The sequence below is a fragment of the Pezoporus wallicus genome, unplaced genomic scaffold (assembly GCF_028554395.1).
Source record: "Pezoporus wallicus isolate ANWC-B61680 ecotype Strahan unplaced genomic scaffold, APGP_CSIRO_Pwel_v1 contig_3817, whole genome shotgun sequence".
NCBI lineage: Eukaryota > Metazoa > Chordata > Aves > Psittaciformes > Psittacidae > Pezoporus > Pezoporus wallicus.
This window is the reverse complement of record NW_026635157.1, coordinates 1,650,915-1,672,780: the sequence shown is the minus strand read 5'-3', so window position 1 is coordinate 1,672,780 and position 21,866 is coordinate 1,650,915. Positions and strand designations below refer to the sequence as shown.

Below are 21,866 nucleotides of genomic sequence, written 5' to 3'. Positions count from 1 at the left end.
GACTGAGGATAAGGAAAATGCTGAGGTACTCAATGCAGCCTTTGCTTCAGTCTTTAGCAGTCACACTAGCCACCCTTGGGGTATTTTTTTGTAGTCTTATGAGAAAAGGCTGAGAGACCTGGGGTTGTTTAGTCTGGAGAAGACAAGGCTCAGGGGGGACCTTATCACTCTCTACAACTACCTGAAAGGAGGTTGTAGTGAGGTGGGTGCTGGTCTCTTCTCGCAAGTAACAAGTGATAGGACAAGAGGAGGTTTAGATTGGATATTAGGGAAAATTTTGTCACTGAAAGGGTACTCAGGCATTGGAACAGGCTGCCCAGGGAAGTGGTGGAATCACCATCCCTGGAAGCATTCAGACTCTATGTAGATGAGCCCCTCAGTGACATGGTTGAGTGGTGGTCTTGGCATTCCTGGGGTAATGGTTGAACTTGATGATCTTAAAGGTCTTTTCCAACCTAGCTGATTCTATGACTCTAAGATTTAAACAAATTTACTCTGCCACCCTGTCTGCATATCAGAAGGGATTTTCCAAGATCATGCCACAAATGTGCTTTGCATCACATTAACTAAATGACCATATCTCCACGGCCTTTCCATTGAAAATTTAGGCGTAAGGCACCTCCCCCAGTGAAAACCTATGCACTCCCGCGGCCTCAAGAGCGCTGCCTTAGACTTGTAGTATGGATGATTTGGTGCTCTTTGCGGGCTTCTTTTTGTGGTCAGAATGAACACAAAATACTCAAACACCTACTCCGGCAGGAGCCCCAAAGCCTTTCAGGTACCTCCCTGACAGCTCCGCGCTACAGCCCCGTTACCGTGGGCAAGACGCTCCCCTTATCCCGCTCCGCCAGCGCTGGCCAATCAGAGCGCTTTCCCCTCAGGGCGCAGCCCCGCGACCGTAGGGAGCCGAACTGCTTCGCTTCTTTCCGTCAGCGGAGGCCCGGTGTCTTCCGACTGCACCGGAAGTTAGCACCGAGGCTTTTCGGCAGCTTCCGGAAACCCGGAAGGGAGGAGGTCGAGCGCTTTCGGGTGTCTCCGTCACCATTGGAGAAAAAAGGGCTCCCGAGCTCCCGTCTCGACCGGTCATGCGGCTGCTCTCGCGAGCTCTCCGGGTGGCGCAGGGCTGCCGGGCCGCCGCGCTGCCCCATCAGAGCCACCGAGCAGCGACGGGCAGGGGCAGCGCGGCGGGGTCGTGCCTGCTGCTGCCGCGCTGCGGCCTGAGCGCCCGGCCCGGCCTACAGGAGTTGTTTGCCGGCCCCGCCTTGCGCCGCCTGCTGGAAGCGCAGGGCGCGGGCGGGGTGGGGCCGGAGTTGGCGGCGCGGGTCCGGCGGCTGGGCGACAAGGAGCAGGAACTGTGCGAGATGCGGGAGCTGGCGCGGCAAGGTGCGGAGCCGCGAGGGGCGGGGACGGTATTTGCATGTGCCGGCGCAATTGGCAGTGAGGCGCGGGGTGGTGGGAGGGCGCTGAAACGCGGGAGGTAGGGGAGGAGCGGGGGAATTGCGGGACGGCTCCGTCGTGCCTTCCATGGCTGAAGGTGGAGGCCTGGATCCAGGTGCGTGTCAGCTGACGCTTGAAGGAAAGGCAACAGCATCAGTGTCAAGAAAAATAATGATAATAAATCTGGCAGAGAAAACTTCTTTTTTTTTTTATTATTTTTTCCTTGGATGTAGGCCTCAGCATCAGTTCGTGCTGCCCCCACCCTGCGGTTTAACTTTGTATTGCGTTAGCAGCTACACGCTGTTATAGTTCCCAAATAGTGAATATTTTTTACCCTGAATCAAACTTCATTTTGATAGCAGTTAGAAACCAAGATGCAGGAAAGGAGTACTGTAAGATCAGTAAGCACTCACTAGATCATGAAATGTTTGCTAGATCCATACTTTGCTAAATACTGAATAATCGAAAGTGTTAACTGTACTCAGTTTTCAGACTAATGGAGATGGCAGACACTGCCTAAAAGTAAATGGTATTTTTTTTCTTTTTTTTTTTTTAATACAATTAATTCTCTCCCACCTCAGACTGAAAAAGGAGAAATAGTTCCTGTGAACAAACTAATCATTGACTCAAACTGAATGAATAAAATGGAATGGAAGATAATTTTTTTTCTCCTTTCAGAACCTAAAGAAGGCAGTGCCATCAAAACCAGGTTTAGAACTTCAGCAAAGTGAAGTGGTCACAAGGGCTTAGTAACTTTGAGCACTTCTGTAGCTCATCCTTTAAAATATTTCTGTATGTTATTTTAAACCGATTTTAGAGCCTATGTTACATTTGCATCTTAAAGTATGCAACTGCTATTGTATTAGATTATTCTTAACTGCATAATAATTGCATTATCAGTAGCTGGCTTGACTCAAATAGATTTCTGATGCCTTAATGCTTATTCTTATGTTAGCCTTAATGACTAGCACTTGATCAGTCAGTAGGTATTGTAAAAAAATAAAGAGAATTGGAGGTGATCAGGTTGACATGTTTGAAGAGTTACAATCAGGTAGTCAGCCGTGCATACTCTCAGTCAGCTGCAGAAAAAGCATACCTGATGTTGAAACCAATTTACACATTATTATCTTTTTTTCTTCCCTTCTTACAGAAGGGGTGGGGTGTGTAATTCATCAACATTAAACCTAAATTGTAAAGTCAAAAAGTTTCTTTTGACATTGTGCTAGTGACTAAATGCTGTTATAGTGCTGAAAAGGTGTGGCTTTATTATGAGTGCATCTCCTGTCTCCACTGAATGCATTTAAAACCTTGCTGTACACAGAAAAAAAAGAGTCTAGCATCTTTCTTTTTCTTGTTTTGCTGCTAACTGCAGTTAGGTGTCCCTGTGCTTGCCCTAGTTCTCCCTTTTCTACTGTGTGTACCATTTTCTCCTTTTTGGGGTAATATTTTTTTCTTCTGAGCAAGTGAGCTGAATCAGTGCAGATCAGAGGCTGCTTAAGATACTGATTAAAAAAAAAGACCTTTTTTTTTGGGGGGGTGGTGATGTTTGATAATGACCAGGAAAAAAAAAAAAAAGAGGAACATTTTAGTGTATCAAAACTGTACTACAGAAAAGCAAGCATTAGTATTGATCAGTCAAGTAAGACTTTAAAATTACAAATTCTTATTATGCAAGATTTTTTTCATGCCTTTGTTTTTAGTGATGTGTTGGAAGATTTGCAGCTGCTTTGGAATAAACTGTCAGAGATAAAATACTTTAAATTACTACTAACTGTCTTCAAATTACTACATACAATGATAGGGGTAAAAGTCCTTTTAATGAAAATTTTTTATTGTGAGGCTGCTGTGCTCTTTAAATCCTTGGATGTTCCTATTACACCGAAATACAGAAAGTAATTTCTTAGCATAACTTGAGGTAGGAAGTGACCTCTGGAGATCTCCCAGTCCAAACCCCTGCAAGAGCAGGTTGCTCAGGGTTGTGTCCAGTTAGGACTCAAAATATCTCCAAGGCCAGACACTCCACAGCCTCTTTGAATAACCTATGCCATTATTTGACCACTAGCACAGCAGTTGCTAGGGCTTTTTTGCTGTGTTAGGTGTTGTGGTTTTTGTTTTGTTTTGTTTTTTTGGTGGGATTTTGTTTGTTTTTCTTTTGGTTTTTTTATGTTTAAATGGAACTTCTTGTATTCCAGATTTTCCAGCGTCTCACATCTGAACAATATCCGGAAGTACTCTTAATATGTACTGTGTATCTTTGTTGCAGATTGTATTATTATTGTATTATTAACCTCTTTTTCTGACAGACTTAGTGTGTTGGGGGGATGGATGGATTTAGGGTTTGTTTTGGGGGGGGGGGGGTTGTTCATTTGTTTGGGTTTGGGTTGTTTTTTGGTTTTATTTGTTGGGGATCTTTTTGGTTTTGCTTTTCTTTTTTCTTAAGAGTAAGTTGTTCATGTAGTTATTTTTCAGAACGTTTTTGACAGTGACACCGGTACAAGTCTGAGGATTAACCATACCAAAATATTCCAGATGAGAGTGAAGATTTGCGGAAGCTTGTGGAAAAGGAAATCGCCACCTGTGAAGAAGAGATAGCTGAACTGAAACAGCAGGTTAGATACCCTTTAAAAGCCTCTATTTCCTTGCCATTCTTTAAATTAACAAAGCCAAATTGCCTTCTCTTCAAAATAAGATATATAGGATAAACTCTTCTTCTGCCGTCCCTGCCAATAATACTTCTCAATTAGCATCTGTTATCAAAGGAAAATGAAAAGTGCAGATGGTATAGAGACAGCCTGAAAGTGTGTGCTTACTTCTTCCTGAAATTGTTTGAATCAATTCATCTTTATAAGTAGGTGCTACAGCTTTTCTTGGCTGAGTGTAGCTTTATGGATGTCTGGCTTTTTTATCTATTGGAAGCATTGGACTTGTGTAGTATGATCCACACTAGTGTTTTGGTTTTTTTTTTAAATAAGCTAATACTATGTAACTACTTTAGACGGCTACCTTATATAGGTTCTACATAGTATCTATGTTGTTTAACAGTAGTGATCTTCACATAAACAGTTACATACTCTCAATGTTACTGGTGAAGTAGAAGCTGGGATTGTCACATTTATTCCTTCAGCAACAAGCCAAGAGTCACTTTATAGGTACTTTTGTAAATATTTATGATTTTGACAGAAGGAGAAGTCTGTGGAACAAAACATCGTCTTAATGCTAGTAAGGTAAGATGATTGAAAAGCATTTGCAAATCATCCAGAGTTTTGATCCAGCCTGCAAAATTGTGATACAGTTTTTTTGGTTCTAGCTGTCTTCTACAGATCAAGATAAGGCTGGCTCTCCCTTTTTTAGTAAAGAAATTAGTAATACAACTTGGTTGTTGTTGGACTCTCTTCCTGAACACCCTTACCTTCTTAGCTCTGCAGTGGAGACCAGATTGAAAGGGAATCTGATGAGAAGCAAGAGACTCATCTGGCTTGCAAGAACCATTGTGTATCCTGTGGTGTCCAAACAATGCAGTGCTCCTGATGGGTAAAAATCCCTGTAAAGTTTTCTAGGTCTTGAAGGAGACTGATGTAGCTCCAACAACTGTGAACAGACACAGAGAGCATCCCTTCCCACCTCTTCCTCACTGCTCTTTCTTCACTGCAAGAGCATGGGAAGCCTGTCCTCCCAGCAACCAGCAAGTTAGTGCAGAAGAATGCAGCCTAGATTGATTACATTCTTGTCTGCCATTTTTTACTATCTCAGTAGTGGATAGCAGCGTCAGAGGGAAGTCTTAGGTGGGTGTTTTTGTATTCGCAGATAGTGTTGCTTTTGATTCCTTCAGAAGAAACAGACGAGAGTGATCTTGTCATGGAAGTAACCGCTGGAGTTGGAGGGCAGGAAGCCATGCTGTTCACCTCGGAGATATTTGATATGTATCAACGATATGCTGCCTATAAAAAGTGGAAATTTGAAATATTAGAATACTTTCCCAGTGAAATAGGTCAGTAATGAAAACACGTAATCTTTGTAACTTTTTAATTTAAGTTGAAACACTCATTCATTTGACACTTGCATTTCCTGACTAGAGGAAGCTAACTTGCACTAACTTAATTTTTGAAGTGGAAGATTGTTTAAATATCTGAGTACAATTTTTCTCAGCTTCTGTATTTGAGAAAATACAGAAATTTCATTTCAGAAGTACTATTAAAATACTAAAGTGCTAATAAATAAAATTGTCTTTCAGTAGTTTCAAAAAGCAGAAATGAAATTAAGTGGTTGGCAGAAAAAGATTCAGAAAGTGATGCGCATTATGTTGGTTTAGCTTTATAATTTTTTTTTTTTTTACAAATACAGATTACATATACTTCTTTTTTGGATATACTATTCTGTTTAGACGCTTAGAGTTTCTAATGTTTCTAGATCAGTTTGGTGGCAGGTTGAAAATCTGTTCATTATTATGGATCCCTTGGTAGAGGGGGATCAGTATAATTAAAACTATTCTTGAGGTTTAATCTAGAACACGCAGAATTTATCTGAATAATGTCATCTGCAGATTTATGTAAGGACATGGGATGTTTGGGTGTAGCTCATCTGTAACAGCTAATGGAAGAGCAAAGTGGAGGAATTGAAACTCTTAGAGAAGGGATAAGAGATCTAATTCTTTATGAAAGCCTTCAACTGAAATTGCACAGGTAATCAGTTTAACAGCTTGATGCCAGTAAACAGACATGTTTCTCCTTTCTCCTTACTGCCTCACTGCCTGTCTGAGTCTGAGCAGTCCTACCTTTCCTTTTTTTTTTTTCCTGTCTGTTTTGATGTCCTTTCACTTAAACTGGCAAAGACTTTGCTTTTTATGACTGGGATAGTTTTGTGCCTAGTTGATGTGTTAATTCAGTTCTCAGGAGCCTTAGAGATAGCATAAGATAAGCAGCAACATGGAGCTGAATGCAAGTAGGCGGAAAAACTGGATCTTCTGGTGATGATGAGCTGTGAAGTTGGTTCACTATTTCTCAAAGAAAACAGAGTTCATGCATCTCATGGAACCTGTCTTTGCAAAAATGGGGGTGATAGGTTTACACAACAAACTGAGGCAGTGACACGTTGATTTTAGTTTAATCCAGTTAGTGTATAAAGTTGTTTCACAAAGATCAGGCTGCTGTCTCTGTGTTACTGCTGACTTCTTTGCATTGCATTTGTAATTATGCATCTCTGCAGTCTCATCACCAAGTCAATCCAACTGAAAATACCACAGCCCTCTTCCCTCCCAACCCCCCTGATTAGTTTTAATGTAATTCAGCACAAGAGGGGAAATGCTTATGGAGGGGTGGGGTTAGAACTGTGTGGTTACTGGTGATGGCAGTAAGAAAACCAGGACCTCCTTCCAGCAGCAAGATGTTGAGTTATCTTAAGCCAACTGTGAAACTGCAATCCAAAACATGCCCAACCAGTGACAGGGATTTGGGTTTTGATTGACAGATTCCTAGCCATGTTTCTCAGCAGGCTGGATTTGCTAAGTCTGTCTGTTTTAACAGATCAGCAGGCTTACTGTTATCCATGCTGCTGTGAGTAAAGCTAGCACATTTTGCTTACTTACACGTTGTTATGGAGGTAATGTATCATAGTGGCTATGGATCAGTAGACAGGCTCATGTGCAGCTTACTGCTCCTAACTCAGATTGGTTGTGAAACTCTACCTGTATTCATACTTTCATCAGCATTTTTTTTTTTGTTAATAAAATGTTGAAGAAGAAATGAGAAAAGGTGATAGGATATGCAGTCTGTCAGAGAAACACTAATTTCTTTTTTCAGTCAACACGATGTAATTACAGAGAGATTTTTAGCAAACTTTGAGAGAGGTGAAGCATCTTCTAACACTTCTGTTTACTTTATGCCATATTATGGACTTACTTATATTTTCAAGTGTCTTGAATCCTTTCTTTTCCAACTGTATAGAAGTTAACAAAAAATAAATATGGAGAGCCCACACCCTCAGAGGCATTTTCTTTAATGCCTTAAGTGGGAAATGGAGGTAATAGTTAAGCTAGTATATATCTAGCTATATTTTCTCTTTGAAACTGCTAGGTTTTTAATGGCTGTATTTATTTTAAACTCTTGGGCTTGCTGAGGGCTTGCCTGTGCACAGAAATGAATGTTCAGGAAGGTAGGATGTAAATTTAGAGAACAATAAAGTCAGCCTTAGCCTTTACTAGCCTCTTGAAGTGGTTTTTTCTGATCTTACTGGCATGACCACATGTTCCCAAAACTGAAGAGCTAGAAATAAATCAGGAGGCAGGGACACTATAGACTGCCAATGAAAGGTGTGTTTGAACCCCCAGGTTCAAATTGTCTGCGCTGTGCTGAGTAAAAATTAAGTTAAGGAGACTTGCTGGTGATACTAGGCTATTGCATCCCATCCACACTCCATGTTTGTGGAATGCCTGAGCAAAAGAAATGTCCTACATTAAAACACTGAACTCCCACATTTCAGAGAGCTGCAGAATTTGACTGAAATCTGAATGTGGACATTTGTGAACAAAGTGAATGTTAAACAAAGCTGCAATTAAGAAATGGTTCCAGTCCACTCTTAACTGGCTTTATTCATATACCCCAAGGGATGCCACTGTTCAAAATCAGCATGTTCAAGATTTACTGCACATGTTAAAGCACAAACCCACGTCATTATTTCTCCACTGTCTCTGACACTGTAGTGGCAGACAGAGATATGGGACTTTGAATCTGGGTGTGAGATGCCACATGAAAAAATGATTGCAAATTCAAACCCTTGTTCTGTGAACATCAGCTTTCAGGATAGAGGGGAACATCTTATTTGAAAGAGGCAAGCACATACTAAGAGCTAACCTTTGACAGGCTAATATTTGACATGTCTGTCAGGGTAGAGGGTTTGTTGAAATATCATTGGATTTAGCTGAATTTCATATTAAACCTGTGTTCATAATAGTTGATTTGAAGCTGTATAACTTAAATACTTGACTTTTGAACCAGTTTCATGGTCATCTCATCTGAAGCACTATAGTGCCGCCAGCACACTGTTGTCTCTAGTAACTTAAACTATCCTAAATGTCACAGAGGTGGCTGCAACTCAAATAGTGTGCTTAAGTATTTAAGTGGTAAATTAATAGTTTTAATAAACAAATTACAGTGATGTCTAAATACAGTGTTTAAAATATAACAGCATAGAAAAGAAGTTTTTTTACAGGTTTACAGTTGGCTTTCTTCTGTATTTAAGGTGGCTTAAGGCATGCTGTTGCCACTATAGCAGGTCTTGAAGCTTATAAGTACATGAAATTTGAAGGGGGAGTTCATCGTGTTCAGCGGGTACCAAAGACAGAAAAACAAGGACGCATCCACACCAGCACAATGACTGTTGCAATATTACCCCAACCGACCGAGGTAATGTTTATCTTTTAGTATAACACTTTATAGACTTTACTACGAGCAATGTTTTTACATGCTGTATTGCTAATACCCGTGTTTTCTGTCTCTCTCTTGTTATTGTCTTCTAATGATCTTTTTAAATCTTAATTTTAAACTAAATCATATTTGTTTGTTTATTTTAATTTTTGTCTAGGGTGTGAAATAAAGAACTTCTGTGTTTTCTCGTAATCGTAATCTCAAGAAAGTCGCTGGCAGTTTACTTCACTGTAACTTGAAAATTCACTCATCTCTTGCATTTTTGTAGGCTTTACATTTTTTGAAAAGTAACAAAAGACTGAATTAGTTTACAGAGCTCAAAGAGATTTCTTTTAGCACCTCCTCTTCCCCTTTTTTGTGGTGTCCTCACTTTCCAGAGTGTATAGGTGATAACTCATTCTCACCATGTTTGCTTGGTTACAAACAACTGGCTAAGAATTAAAGCTTTGCTTTGATCTTTGTTTCATGTTGACCTAGCAAACAAAGATGTTACTGCTTCCTGTTCTCTCCCAAAGTTGTCTTGCTCCTTCCAGAGACCATCACCCCATTCCAGAGCAAAATCTTCCATTTTATCTAAAAACCATTTGGTCAAGTTCAAATATTGGTTAGCTCTTCTAGAAGAGGGTGCAGAGCTTTTGGAAGAGGGGGAAGATCAGTGCTAAAGGATGGTTATGCCTTAGGCTACTATTTGTTTGATTTCCCAGTTTCCATCATGTTGCATTCCAATTTGGCTACAAGGATTTGTTAACATGTTTATACATGGAAGAAAGCTACCACTCATAAACTTCTAAAAGTTTGATCTTGCCTGAATGTGCCTTATAAAATAAACCAGCTTTACATATCTGACATCTGCCTAGGGAGAAACAACAAATATTTGTTCTTTCTGTCTTTTTTTTTCCCATCTCCCATGACAGATGAAGCTGCAAATTAATCCAAAAGATCTACGGATAGAAACAAAGCGAGCTACTGGAGCTGGAGGCCAGCATGTCAATACCACAGACAGTGCTGTACGGATAGTTCACATTCCAACAGGTGCTTTTTTTTCCCGTTAGTACAAGATCTACATTGCAAAACCACTGTCAGAATTTCTTTTGAAACTGTGTTTTTTTTTTCAAACATGGACAACAATAGAGCAGAGTTTTCATGTGTGTTTATAGCACTCTAAATGCACCATCGTGTACCCACTCCAATTTGTAACAGTGAAGATTACTGACTTCAGTAGATAAACAATCCATTTTGCCATTGAGCATGACCCTCTAAAAGTGTCCAGATCAGTTTCTATGAAAGTTATATTTACACTTTCAAATAATGAAAAAAAAACCTGAAAAAAACGGAATAGGTTAAAATCTGATTATTTGCCTTCTCTTGACTAGTCTCTGAAAGAGAGATTGCTTTATTTACATACTAAAATGTTGCTTTTCATTGTAGAGAAATTGTTCATTTTCCATTTGTCTGCTGGCTCCTTTCCCATAGATTACACATATAATTAGGAAGCCCATGCCCACGGCTCGGGTTAGGAAACATAGGAGGGATAAGATACACCTTCAAATACTACCTCATTTTAGCTATCGTATCTTTTTTTCTTAATTGCCATTCTTAAGCTTTTTACTTCCTTTTGAGCAATCTACAACAGCTGCTTTGACTTTCATTGCTTTTTAGCTTTTCCTCTCCTCTACCACAAACATTAGTCAGGCTTTACAACCTCAGGATAATCTTGAGTGCTCCTTATCTTCACATATCCAGATTTTTGCCACCGATTTCTTCATTTTTATTGAAGATATTAATCCATTCTACACTTGTTGCATCACCTCAGCAAAGCAGAAGGTAACAGTGGAGAGGATAGAATTCTGTTGAAGACAAAAAAAGCTCTCCAGATTCAAAAAGTTTGGATTTCCTGTAAGTTTGGGAAAAAAATCCAAACAATAAAACCAGCAAATTATAAATTATCTTATTTTTTTGCTAAAGGTGGTTATTAGTATTTGTTACAGAAATTTTTTGTACATTTTTGTTGTGGTTGCACACTGGAGATTGTTCATAGGGGGCTTTGTGTTGCTTTATCTCCTTTTTCCTATTCCACCTTTCCCTTCCTCATTCCTTTTGATTTCTTTTCCTTTACAGTTGTCCTGTTACTTCTTCTATTCCCCTCATCCTAGCTATTTTTATAAATCTTCATTGCAGTCCAAAGCTATTTGTAAACAAGTCTTTCATAAAGTAATACTGTTCAATCTTAGAAAAGCATACTGTGGTCTTAAAAGAGTTACTTAAAATAAATCCAAATAACAAATAGCTTGTGCTGTCTTCTGCCTGTATTTCTTCTCCCTACTCCTTTCTTAGGCTGTTCACTTCTTATCTTAACTTGAATTGTATGTTTTGAAGGGAGAAACTGCACCTTTATTTTTTTTAAGAAAATTGTGCCCACATTTGTATATTCTGATCATATTCTATATACTCATTATCTCTTGTATTTTATTACTCCTTAAATTCTGAATTTTCTGGAACTGTGGCAAAAAGTTGCAAGTATTAAAGGTGTCTTCTGTAAGTCAGCCACAATATGTATCTTTTATTTCATTATTTACCTTTTGTCTAAATTTCTTGTCCTATGGGTCAAAGCACCTGTACAACTCAGCCTGCACTTCTCTCCAAAAATGTATCATTAAATGTTAATAAGCCTGGACTTTTACATTCCCAATCCAAAATACGTTTTGAAGAAAGAAGCAGCTTATTGTAACATAATACAAATCTTCCAGAAATTGCAAAAGTATGTGCTAATGTTAGGTGTTAAATATTATGATATTTTTGGCAGGGATTGTGTCCGAGTGTCAACAAGAAAGATCTCAAATTAGAAACAAAGAGAAGGCTATGCAAATGCTATGTGCTAAACTGTACAATGCCAAGCTGGAAGAAGAAACCAAAAAGAGAAACAGTGTTCGAAAGGTTCAGGTAAGTTTCACTCAGTAAAGATGTAATTCTCTATGACCATAAGTCATTGGGGTAACTCCTGTGTTGAACTGCAAATAGTAAATGAAAGTACAGAAGAACAAGAGCCCAGGGAGGACTTGCATGAGGCAAAAAATCACATTCTACTTCAGCAGTAAAGGTCTGTTAGCCAAACTTAAAATTTCAGTAGTATGTAAATTCTAGAGATCTAATGAAACAAACTGGATTACAGCAAGAAGAATGAGAGTAGTATTGGAAAAACATGCAGTAAAATTGTTCTTTAACATGTTTGAGAGCAGTTACTGCAACTAGTGAACTGATCTGAGTACTATGTAACATATTTTGGATGAGTATGGGAGGAAGAGAAAGTTTTTGCTTTAAATGCTTTATCAGTAGTTCACCCTTTTTATAAAAAGATGATGATGATAAACTGATCCTTCTTATTTGACAGATTGGGACTAAAGGAAGGTCAGAGAAAATCAGAACATACAACTTCCCACAGGACCGGATTACTGACCACAGGATAAGCAGATCAGTGCATCATATTGAGTGTTTCATGCTAGGAGAAGAAAAGCTAGATGAAATGATACAAACTCTGAGAGAATATGCTGATTATGAATCTTTAATGGAAATTATTTCAGAAAATGAAAAAAAGAATCTGTCATGAACATTGCTCTTTGTCAGCCCATTACAACAGATGTGGACTTACGTCTGCAAAGGAGCTTCTTGGCGCACCACTCAGAAAATTCTACTGCTTTTCAGATCCTGAAAGATACCACAACTTGTTTCCTCATGACTGATAAACAGTTTTCTTACTTGCTAAGTAAAAGACTTTATTACCTTTATATGAGATGTTATTGCTGAAGCAGTTCACTTAACATTTAGGCTGGAAGTAGCTGCAGTTTTTAACTTTCTCCACTGGGAAGATGCTGATACACCACTCTTGAAAGGTACACATTAAACAATTAGCTATTTTTAGTTCAAGTTTTCATTTAAACAATAGTTTAAGCATCAGTAGAGTGTCAAATAGCTTACTTGAGAGAAAAAAATGCTATTGTTTGAGTGATTAGAAGAAAGTAATAAATGGCACCACTTGTTAATTACTTACATGAAAGAGAGTCAAAGTGTATCTCATTTGACCACCTAGAGTTTATTAGTAAACACAAAAAAGAATGTTTGGGAATATCCCTTGTTCCAGGAAAAGAAAAAAACAAATCTGTGGAAGCCAAAGGGCAAGTTATATGAATTTATTTTGATTCAAAAGAGAAAAGAATCATGACACTATTGTTTGGCTGGTATTTCCATGTGGCTTCAGTTCAGTTTCTTCTTTATGTTTTTAATTAAGTCTCCAGTTTTTTGATTTTTCTAAATGTTACACAGTATGAATGGCATCTCGCTGGTTTTGTCTATTTATTTAAAACATTTGATCTGTGAAAGCAAAGTAAAGCTTTTGCCTTTTCATTTTACCATTGTATATGCACATGTTCACAGCTGTGGGTAAAGAAGGCTTTAACTTCTATTTTACATTACATTTTACAATCCCAAATATATAAAGCAATACAAACCCTGCAGCTTCCATGCCACGTTATCCCATCATGTACTCTACCTACACACACACAGAATGTATTTGAAGTATAAATACCAGGAAGTAAGAAATTGGAACCTAGGGAAAAATATTACCATGAATATATGAGTGTTCATTTTCAGACTTCTAATAAAAATTAGTGCAAGAAATCAGAATAGGAATAAATAATCTTGCTATGGATAGTTTATAGAAATGTATTATTTAAACATCCTCTATAAAAACCAATTATCAGTTTATTATCTTTTATTATATTTTAGAGTGCAGTTTGAACCACTTCATGTCAAAAAAACACATAGAATCATTTAATACATTTATCAGCTTTGTTGTCTAGGAAATACTGTGTAGTAACTATGATTAAGTTCCAAATCTTTTAATTAAAGAAGTATACATTAACTTCAGATTAGGAGCATCTGTGCATAAGATTAGGCATACATATTTCCTGTTGGTAAGTGTGAGACCGAGGTCTAGATTTACTAGCAGATCTACAACTCCCAGTTGGCACCTAAGAAAGTAAAAATAAACATTGTTGCATTTTGTGCGTAAAAATAATTAGATACTGGTTGGAGCAGACATGAGGACTGAAGTCTTTATTCCTACCAAATCAGTACTGTAAATGGAAGACTACAGAGCCCTTGTGACAGTCTTCCTGACTTCACTTAAAGCCAGGCTACCTTATGCCAAGTGATGGGTGGAGTTTGTGATTCCTTCTCTCTCTAACTTAAGCTTCATATTCCTTCAGACAAATAAGAGCCATCAGTCAGGTCTAAGCACTGGTACTGCCTGAAACTTACCTGAGCGTTGGGAGTCTTTGTCACCCTAGACCTTCCCTGATGTTCTGGCTGGTGACCTGGCTGGCTACATCCTGCCTGGCTCCACAGCCTCCCTGTTCTTGTCTGGCTTCTGAACAGACACTGGATGCATTGTTGCCTTGCAAGTTGCCAGCTTCTGATCAATGTGAGAAAACCCATGGTTCTGGCAGGAGGCTGACAGAGGTACTCAAAAACTGGCATGTGACAGTGCCATACAAGGCAGACTTTGCTATCTTGAGTGGAACCTCCGTGGCCTGTCCTGGCAAGTTTTACTGGGTGAAGACTTTAAGTCTCGTTCTTGCTCCAAATTTTAATGTGAGGTCTTCTGTCCCACTGCAAATGCAAGCTCCCTGAGCTGTTGAGATCGCAATGCACGATACAGTTCTTCCACGGGGAAGAACTCAGATGTAGGATACACTGCACGACTTCAGGAGCCCTTCTCCGGTATAGAGGAGCCCTGCATACTCTGAGCGTGCACTCCGATTCTGCAAGGATGGGGGCAAGATCCCAGTCGCATCCATTTAGAAGAGAAACCCCAGATGTATTTGGGCGCCAGGCAGTGCTTAGGCTCGTAGGTTTCCCCCACTCTCTCCAGCCCCACAGAACGGAAGTCTGTTGCTCCTTCAGGAGGGCGCTGGGAGACCGTTCGCGGGACCGGCGGGAAAAAAGGGGGAGCAGCCCGGAGAAAGGGGGGAACCGGGGGGAACAGGAGACCGGAGGGAAGAACCCAGCCCCGCTCTGCCGATAGCCCCGTCTCCCGCGCTCAGCTCCGCCCCCCCTCCCCTCCAAGCTCCACCCCTCGGAGCGCGCGCCAGCTCCTCACCACTCACCTCACTCCTTGCCGGCCGAGGAGGGAAAATATGATCCCGAACGGCTCCGCCCGCGGCTGCTCTGATTTGGCCCCCGCCTTCTGCCCGCCTCCCACTGGCTGCCGCCGCTGCCAGCGGCTCCCCATTGGGCGGCGCGATTTTGGATACCAAATTCAAAGTTTAAAGTACCCGGCGAGAGCAACCGCGCGTTCATTACCCGCGGCCGCGCAGCTCTGCAGGTGAGCGGGAGAGCGCCGCAAGGGGGGGTGGGCAGCGGGGCTCCGGCCTGAGGACTCTGCGGCAGGGTCGGCTTTGGGCAGCGGGGCTGAGGACTCTGCGGCAGGGTCGGCTTTGGGCAGCGGGGCTGAGGGCTGAGGACTCTGCGGCAGGGTCGGCTTTGGGCAGCGGGGCTCCGGGCTGAGGACTCTGCGGCAGGTTCGGCTTTGGGCAGCGGGGCTGAGGGCTCTGTGACCGGGACTGTGGGGGCTGCTGGCGTGCGTGGCGGCGGGACTGGTGGTGTTGGCGGCACTGTGAGGGGCACCAGGCGGATCGCACACGGGGATCCCCGGTGGCCGCCCGGTCCTGCCGCCCTCCGTAGCCTTGCCCCGCAGCTATCCAGCCGGCGGGACTAGGTGGATGGATGGATGGATGGATGGGTGGGATGGGAGGAGACGGGACGGTAGCGTACGGGCAGCCGCAGAGCCCAACGGTCCCGCCACCCAGTAGCGTGTGGGACTCGGGTCCGCGCTGGGGTGGCGAGCGCGGCATCCGCCGGCAGGCAGCGGCGGGCTGGGAGGTGCCGCGCCGCGCTGTCTTCCGCCCGGCCACGCCGCTGGAGGGGGCCATCCCCTGGCGCGCTCCTGCCCGTCCCGCCACCACCATTTCAGGGGGGATCCTCGGACGCGGGGAAAGCGGAGACCCCTGAAGGCGCAGGGTGCTGTTGAAGGGTCCGCGGGCACTGCAGGGCCGGGAGCCGATCTACCTGCAGCCCACCCGGGCCATCTTGAGTGCTGGGGGGGAGCAGCCTGACAGTGCCCGGGGGGCCCGCGGCTGAGGCAACTCGCCGGGGCACCGGGGCCGGCCCTGATGCAGCGAAACGTGGGGGAGGGGGGAAACACATTTCCCAGTTCTGCGGGATTTCAGCCCAAAAGCTCCTCTGCTCGCTGGCGGGAAGGGGAGAAGGAGACTTAGTGAGGGCTTCCAGCTCTGCCCTAGCTCACACTGTACAAAGCCGTGAGCGTGTTTGCGCCTTTCTTCCCCCAAACTAAGGTACGGAGAAGGGGCTTTTAACTCTGAAACTTTCATGAAACACTTTTTTTTTATAATACTTTTTCCAAAACTGTTGGAAGTGCTTAAGTCTCTTGAAATACCCCCTCCTGCTTGAAATAAGGGCAGATTATTTTTTTTTCCCCTATAGATTGCAAAGCATGTTGAAAATTTGTTCCCCTTAGATTTAACACAACGGCAATGGCTTCCTTCTCCCCTTTAGCCTTCTCCCATCCCCCCGCAATTGTTAATATAGATAGCACCACACCTCGGGGGGAGGGGAAAGGAAAAAGGCAAGAAGAGATCCGTTTCCCTATAATATCTTTTGACCCTCTTAAAATCATGTTCGTAAGCAACCTTTGTTTCACTTTGACCAGTCTTTCAAGAATGCTGCTTTCCATTATCATTTTCACATGCATCTAAGCCCTCAAGCTTTCCCTGTGACACCCAGCCTCCTCCCCTCTTAAAATGCCTCATGAGATACCTGGCTGCATGAGCAGCATTGCCTCTGGGCTTGCTTGCAAACTTCAGGCTTCTCTGGCCTGGCATACCCCTACCAGGGCCTGCTGTCACCCAAGGACCCTCTGCCATTGAGCTGTCTTGCAGGGGCCACAAGTGCCCTTAGTATATCCCTGCATGTAGGGTAGGAAATGGAGGCACCAGTCTGTCTCGAAGTAATCTGTACTGGTGGAAAGGTGTAAAAAACCCCAGTAAAATCGCCCAGTTGGTTTTCCCATCCCAAAGTAAAGGAGTGTAAAGCTCCAATTTTCAGGAGATAGATTTGCATAGTGGCTCTTACAAAGCCTTAGTCTCACTAGTTGTCTGGTTTAGACACTGGAGGGCGACCTAGATAAAAGGTTAAAATTCATAATGCAGAACAAGGCATGGTTGATTATTTATAACAAAAAGTATTTGTGATACACTTTAGCTGTGATGTAATATTGTCCTTTTTGTTTCTTGCAGGATACAAACAAAATAATGAAATCAAACCTTAATCGCTCTTTCAAGATGAAATGTGACTTTGGTTGTATGTCTCTTCATGCTGGGTTTGCACCACTGAAGTCTACTGTGGAGAAATCAAGACTAGAAAAATCCTGCCCCTTGAATTATGAGAAGGGTTTTTGTAAAAGGTGTGCTGAAGAGCATCAGAAAATACTCCTTAGTGACTCGTACCATGTGGCCAGCAGAAATCTAAATCCTGAAGATGAAGGAAGACCTGTACATAACAAAGAAAACAAACAAGTAACCCAGAGACTTGATGAAGGTATCTATGAAATGGAGGCTCTGGAAAACAGTAAGTTTAATGAGGACAGTGGTTATTCCTCTATATTAAGTAATCAATACACTGATGCAATAGAACATGAGGATATTATACCTTTGGCTGGGAATCTCTGTGGAACACCGAAGCATTGTCTTATGAAGAACCAAACCCAAACACAGTTTTCAAAGAAAACTTTGTTGCCAGTGATCCATTATGAAGAAATGATTTGCTCAACTTTGAAAAAAGGTGGTAAAAGAAATCTCAAGTCTTGGGCTGCAGTAGACAAAATTCTTTTTATGGGAAAGATTGAACTTTGCAACCTAATTGGAAAGAAAATGGGATTAGATAGAATAGACATACTTGCTGAACTCTTCCAAAAGGACCTGAAGCATATATTAGCAAACATTTTAAGGCATCTTGGCGAGACGGACTTGATCAAGTAAGTATATTAATCCCATTGTGTTTCACTGGAAAAGGAAACAACCTAATCAGGTGGCTTAAGAATGTTTTACGTATGGGGGCTGTGACATATGCTCAGTAGTCAGTACTATGTAGTAACATATTAAAACATGAGCTGTCAATGTAAGCCATTACATATATGGAGAATGTGTCTTTTTCCTAGAAGGCAAATTTATAGATTACAATTGTGAACATATCCCATCTTCTACATGAAAGAAAAAGATAACATAGTTATTCCCACCATTAAATAAAAAGTTTTTCCCTTTCCTAAAAGGTAACTGATGTTTGTATTCTCATTGCAGTTTTGCCAAAGTCAGCACAACATGGCAGAAAATTCTACAAGAAGATAAATGGATTTTCCAAATTTATAGTAAAGCTGTGAAAAACCTTTCCGTAAGTTTCTGCACTTGTTAGATATTTCAAGCCTAAACCAGCAATTTGAAGACTCCTGCCAGGCCTTAGCAATCACAGAAGAGTTTTTTAGGCTGAAAACTTTGGCACTGGAGTGTCTGAGTCTATTCTGTTAGGATGCCCTGCTTCAGGTGTTGCTGGTCACTTCACTGTCTTTTGAGCCCAAGCAAGGTTGATAGAGAAGGTTGCCCAAGGAGAGAGACAGATGTTCTTAAGAGCTTCCACATGCCCTGTGTTACAGAGGAAGGCAGGAAGGGGAGAGGGTCAGTTCCAGCACTGCCCACTGGGCAAGCCTTAGAGGCTCTATGCAGAGGCTTGCTTACTTCAGCATCTCCACTGACGAAGAAGGGAGAGAGGCACTGAAAAAGTGCAACATGTTGGCTGCAGAAAACAGCTTTTTGCACTGTAGCTATTCCTAATTCCTATTTGTTCTATGAAATAAAAAAAATACATTAAGCATTGTGCTTTACCATGGCAGGACTCTTTCAAAACACTAGGGGTGTTTTTCTTCCTTGAGAGGTGGATATACAATGAAGCAAGACTTGGGATCTGCCACAGAATAAGGTGGTCAGCTACTTAGGATTTTAGGCTGTATTTTATGGTTCTAGCCTGTTGGGGTGAAACAGTTGGACACCACTGAGCATTCATCCCATAAAGTTCGATTTCTTCCCTGCTATTGTATGTTGTTTTTTTTTTTAACTTGAATTGCAAACTTAGAAAATTGGTGGGAGGAGTTTCCTATTTAAAGCTTCAAGCATTCCTGCTCCCCATAAAGAATTAGAAATATTGCTTTGGGCTTTTAAACGCTGCAGTGACCAGGTTACATGCTCTGCCTAAATAATTATGATGTGTTAATATGATAGTACATTGCATTACATAACGGAAGATGGGTGGTTTTGATGGTCTGACCTAGAGGTCTGTTCTATGAATTTATGGCAGCTGTTGCTCAGAAAGCTAAGGTAAAATTAGTAGCGTACTACTTTGTATGAAGTTTTATTTGTGGAAACTTAGGCAGGAGGAAGGATCAAAAATGAGTTGCTGGCTTCTATTAAACGAAAGCTCAGCATCAGAAAAGTCTCTTCTCAAAATTTGTTCTTTTTCTTTTTATTAGAATGGTACTAAGACACCAGAGCATGCTGCAACAAGGGATTATGCTCTCTATCGAGCGGCTTTAGCTGCCATTCAGAAAGCAACCCCACCAAAAAACTTGGATAAAAAAAGCACCAGATCCAAAGCATCTAAGAACCACAGCAGGCTGATGGAGTTTTCTGAGGTAACTGGTGATTTAAATTCGTCTTCAATTTCTCACATGTTGTCTGGCACACGATCAGCTTGTAAAGTGTGTTTCTGAAAGTAGTATCTCCAGTTTGAAGTGCTTGTAACTCTTATTAGTATTTCTGCCAGATTTTGTTTATTTGCTTTTGCTTATTTTAAGACAATGCCACGAGTGGAGAATATCAATATATTGGGTTGTTCTACTTTTTTTTTTTTTCTTTTCTTCCCAGGTACCTAGGGTACCTTCAAAATGCCTTTGTGATGTTTTGGGGGTTGTTTTTATTTTTGTCTTGGATCAGACATGAAAAAGTTCAGTAATTTCCTCTTAGTTTCCATGGACTTATAATGAACCATGTTTTCCAGATAAACTAGAAAACTGACAACTTTGCTAAAAAATACAGACCAAAGACTAAGTAGCTCTTTAGGTCTTATATTTTAAAATAAACAAATAGATATTTCTCCTGTTTATTCTGTGTTTTTTGTTTTGGTTTGTTTTTTTCTTTAACTAATTATCTAACATTAAAATGTTTGGTGTTTTTAATGACATAGTTTTAGTGTGATGCACATTGGGAGTTGTCAACAAGTGGCCCAACAGCCTTAAGTTTCTTTTCACCTTGTTATTTTTCTTAAGCATTTTTGTCTGTCACATATAGGTGTAGGTCTACATTGCAAGTCTCATAGGACTTGAAAATATTTATTGAAAATCATTGGTTATTAATAAGCAACAGATTTTCCAAACTAGAAAAAGATTTCATACTCAAGCTCAAAAGTCTTATTCTTCAACTTGGTGTAGTAAGAGAAGATGATGTAATAGCACTGGAAAGTACGATGAAGCTCCTCTAATACTACTGTATAGCACTTTATAGCATTAAGAATCTGAATATTCAACTGTACACTGAAGAGGCAGTCTAAAAGCACACAATTTAGTTATATAAACATTTTGCTTTTAACATCTAAATGATATAAAGTGCTATGCAGGTCTATAATTTTCTAATGCTGAATGATTTTGAATAGTGGACCTGTTTTTGTGTCAAAAAATGAATTAATTTGAGAGAATTAGGAATTGCTTTTATTTGGTGTCTCAAGCTAAGCGCACTACAGCTGAAGTTTTGGGGATATATTTCTAACTTTTCAAAAATGTATTTTCTCTTTTTTTTATTTTTAACTGAAGTTAGCTAGATCACCATCTTTGCATCAAGTCTGTAGGATTCGGGAAGGCCATGTTTGCATTTAGTCTGTCCTTTAAATTTAAAATTTAAAGAATTTTAAATTAGCCACCTCTATTCGTCTATATCTCTAGTCCAAAATACCTGCAGCTATAGCCTGATTATTCCTGTTCAATCTCCCATCAGAATCTGATATAACCAAAATTAGGTTAAATCTGTGATTTATCTTTCTAGAGTGGGAGAAGTTATAGTATGTTTTGTGACACGTTAGATAACATCGGGGAATGTTTGGGGTCTGTATTTACCCTCCACTCATGATTTTCTTTATATGCTTTCTCAACAGGCTGCCAAGACCTTGAAAACCACTGAAAGCCTTAAAGCCTGCCACCGCTGTGGCTCCCCTGCAAAGTATGACTCCTATCTACAAAGAGCGATGTGCAGTCGTGAAGGCTGTGGCTTCGACTTTTGCACAAAATGCATGTGCAGCTACCACAGGTCCAGTGACTGTATGAGCACCAAATCGGTGAAACTCAGCTCAAAGTTTGAACTGCTTCCCGGGACTAAGAAAAGCAAACACAATCTACAGCGACTGTGATCCATCCATCCCAATAGAGATTGTCAGGGTTTGGGGGTATGAGGTTATCTTCAAAGAAAACCAAACAGCAAAAATGCTTTCTGCTATTCTGTATTTTTTAAAAAAGTTAATTTTATTACTCCTCTGTGCTACATGTTTGTGTTAAAATTCCTAGGAATCATTAAAAGAACTATTCTAAAAACTATTAATTTATAAATGAAAAAAAATAATCTGGATATGAATTGGAATAACATTTTAAATATTGTCCTGGCAATTTGTCTGTTGAGCAAAGCAAAATAGTTTTGGGAAGTAGCCTTCCATGTGTAACCCTAGCAATTCTTCAGTGACAGAAGGGGAAGCATAAACTGTTTCATTTAAATTTTTACTCTTGTTCGAAAGTCTCTTAAAAGCATTTAGAGTGAGAATGTCAAGTGAGGTGGGTGGTGTCCCTTTTAGCAT

At 40.9% G+C, this 21,866-nt stretch overlaps 2 protein-coding genes across 4 annotated transcripts; both read left to right on the top strand.

Annotated features, from left to right (window-relative positions):
- Positions 1 to 1,060: 1,060 nt before the first annotated feature.
- On the top strand, positions 1,061 to 12,671 carry MTRF1L (mitochondrial translation release factor 1 like). 2 transcript variants are annotated; one of them, XM_057406071.1, is made up of 7 exons: positions 1,061 to 1,383; positions 3,967 to 4,046; positions 5,242 to 5,425; positions 8,671 to 8,834; positions 9,770 to 9,887; positions 11,659 to 11,795; positions 12,244 to 12,671. In XM_057406071.1, the coding sequence occupies exons 1-7, from the start codon at positions 1,086 to 1,088 to the stop codon at positions 12,457 to 12,459; spliced, it is 1,197 nt and encodes a 398-aa protein (XP_057262054.1). In that variant the 5' UTR covers positions 1,061 to 1,085; the 3' UTR covers positions 12,460 to 12,671. The 2 variants fall into 2 exon arrangements, with proteins under 2 accessions (XP_057262054.1, XP_057262063.1); XM_057406080.1 differs by having other exon boundaries at positions 1,251 to 1,383; positions 3,907 to 4,046.
- A 1,109-nt stretch (positions 12,672 to 13,780) lies between these two features.
- Positions 13,781 to 21,520, top strand: FBXO5 (F-box protein 5). 2 transcript variants are annotated; one of them, XM_057406050.1, is made up of 5 exons: positions 13,781 to 13,822; positions 17,225 to 17,961; positions 18,284 to 18,374; positions 19,504 to 19,665; positions 21,177 to 21,520. In XM_057406050.1, the coding sequence occupies exons 2-5, from the start codon at positions 17,240 to 17,242 to the stop codon at positions 21,426 to 21,428; spliced, it is 1,227 nt and encodes a 408-aa protein (XP_057262033.1). In that variant the 5' UTR covers positions 13,781 to 13,822; positions 17,225 to 17,239; the 3' UTR covers positions 21,429 to 21,520. The 2 variants fall into 2 exon arrangements, with proteins under 2 accessions (XP_057262033.1, XP_057262040.1); XM_057406057.1 differs by lacking the exon at positions 13,781 to 13,822 and adding an exon at positions 15,147 to 15,234.
- The last annotated feature ends 346 nt before the right edge of the window (positions 21,521 to 21,866 follow it).

What these genes read in the sequence shown, in the direction of transcription:
- MTRF1L (XM_057406071.1), top strand. Translation starts at nt 1,086, where the DNA reads ATGCGGCTGCTCTCGCGAGCTCTCCGGGTGGCGCAGGGCTGCCGGGCC. An exon ending in TATTACCCCAACCGACCGAG is followed by an intron (nt 8,835 to 9,769) that starts GTAATGTTTATC and finishes CTCCCATGACAG; the next exon opens with ATGAAGCTGCAAATTAATCC. An exon ending in GATAGTTCACATTCCAACAG is followed by an intron (nt 9,888 to 11,658) that starts GTGCTTTTTTTT and finishes TATTTTTGGCAG; the next exon opens with GGATTGTGTCCGAGTGTCAA.
- FBXO5 (XM_057406050.1), top strand. Translation starts at nt 17,240, where the DNA reads ATGAAATCAAACCTTAATCGCTCTTTCAAGATGAAATGTGACTTTGGT. An exon ending in AAGCTGTGAAAAACCTTTCC is followed by an intron (nt 18,375 to 19,503) that starts GTAAGTTTCTGC and finishes TCTTTTTATTAG; the next exon opens with AATGGTACTAAGACACCAGA. An exon ending in GGCTGATGGAGTTTTCTGAG is followed by an intron (nt 19,666 to 21,176) that starts GTAACTGGTGAT and finishes CTTTCTCAACAG; the next exon opens with GCTGCCAAGACCTTGAAAAC.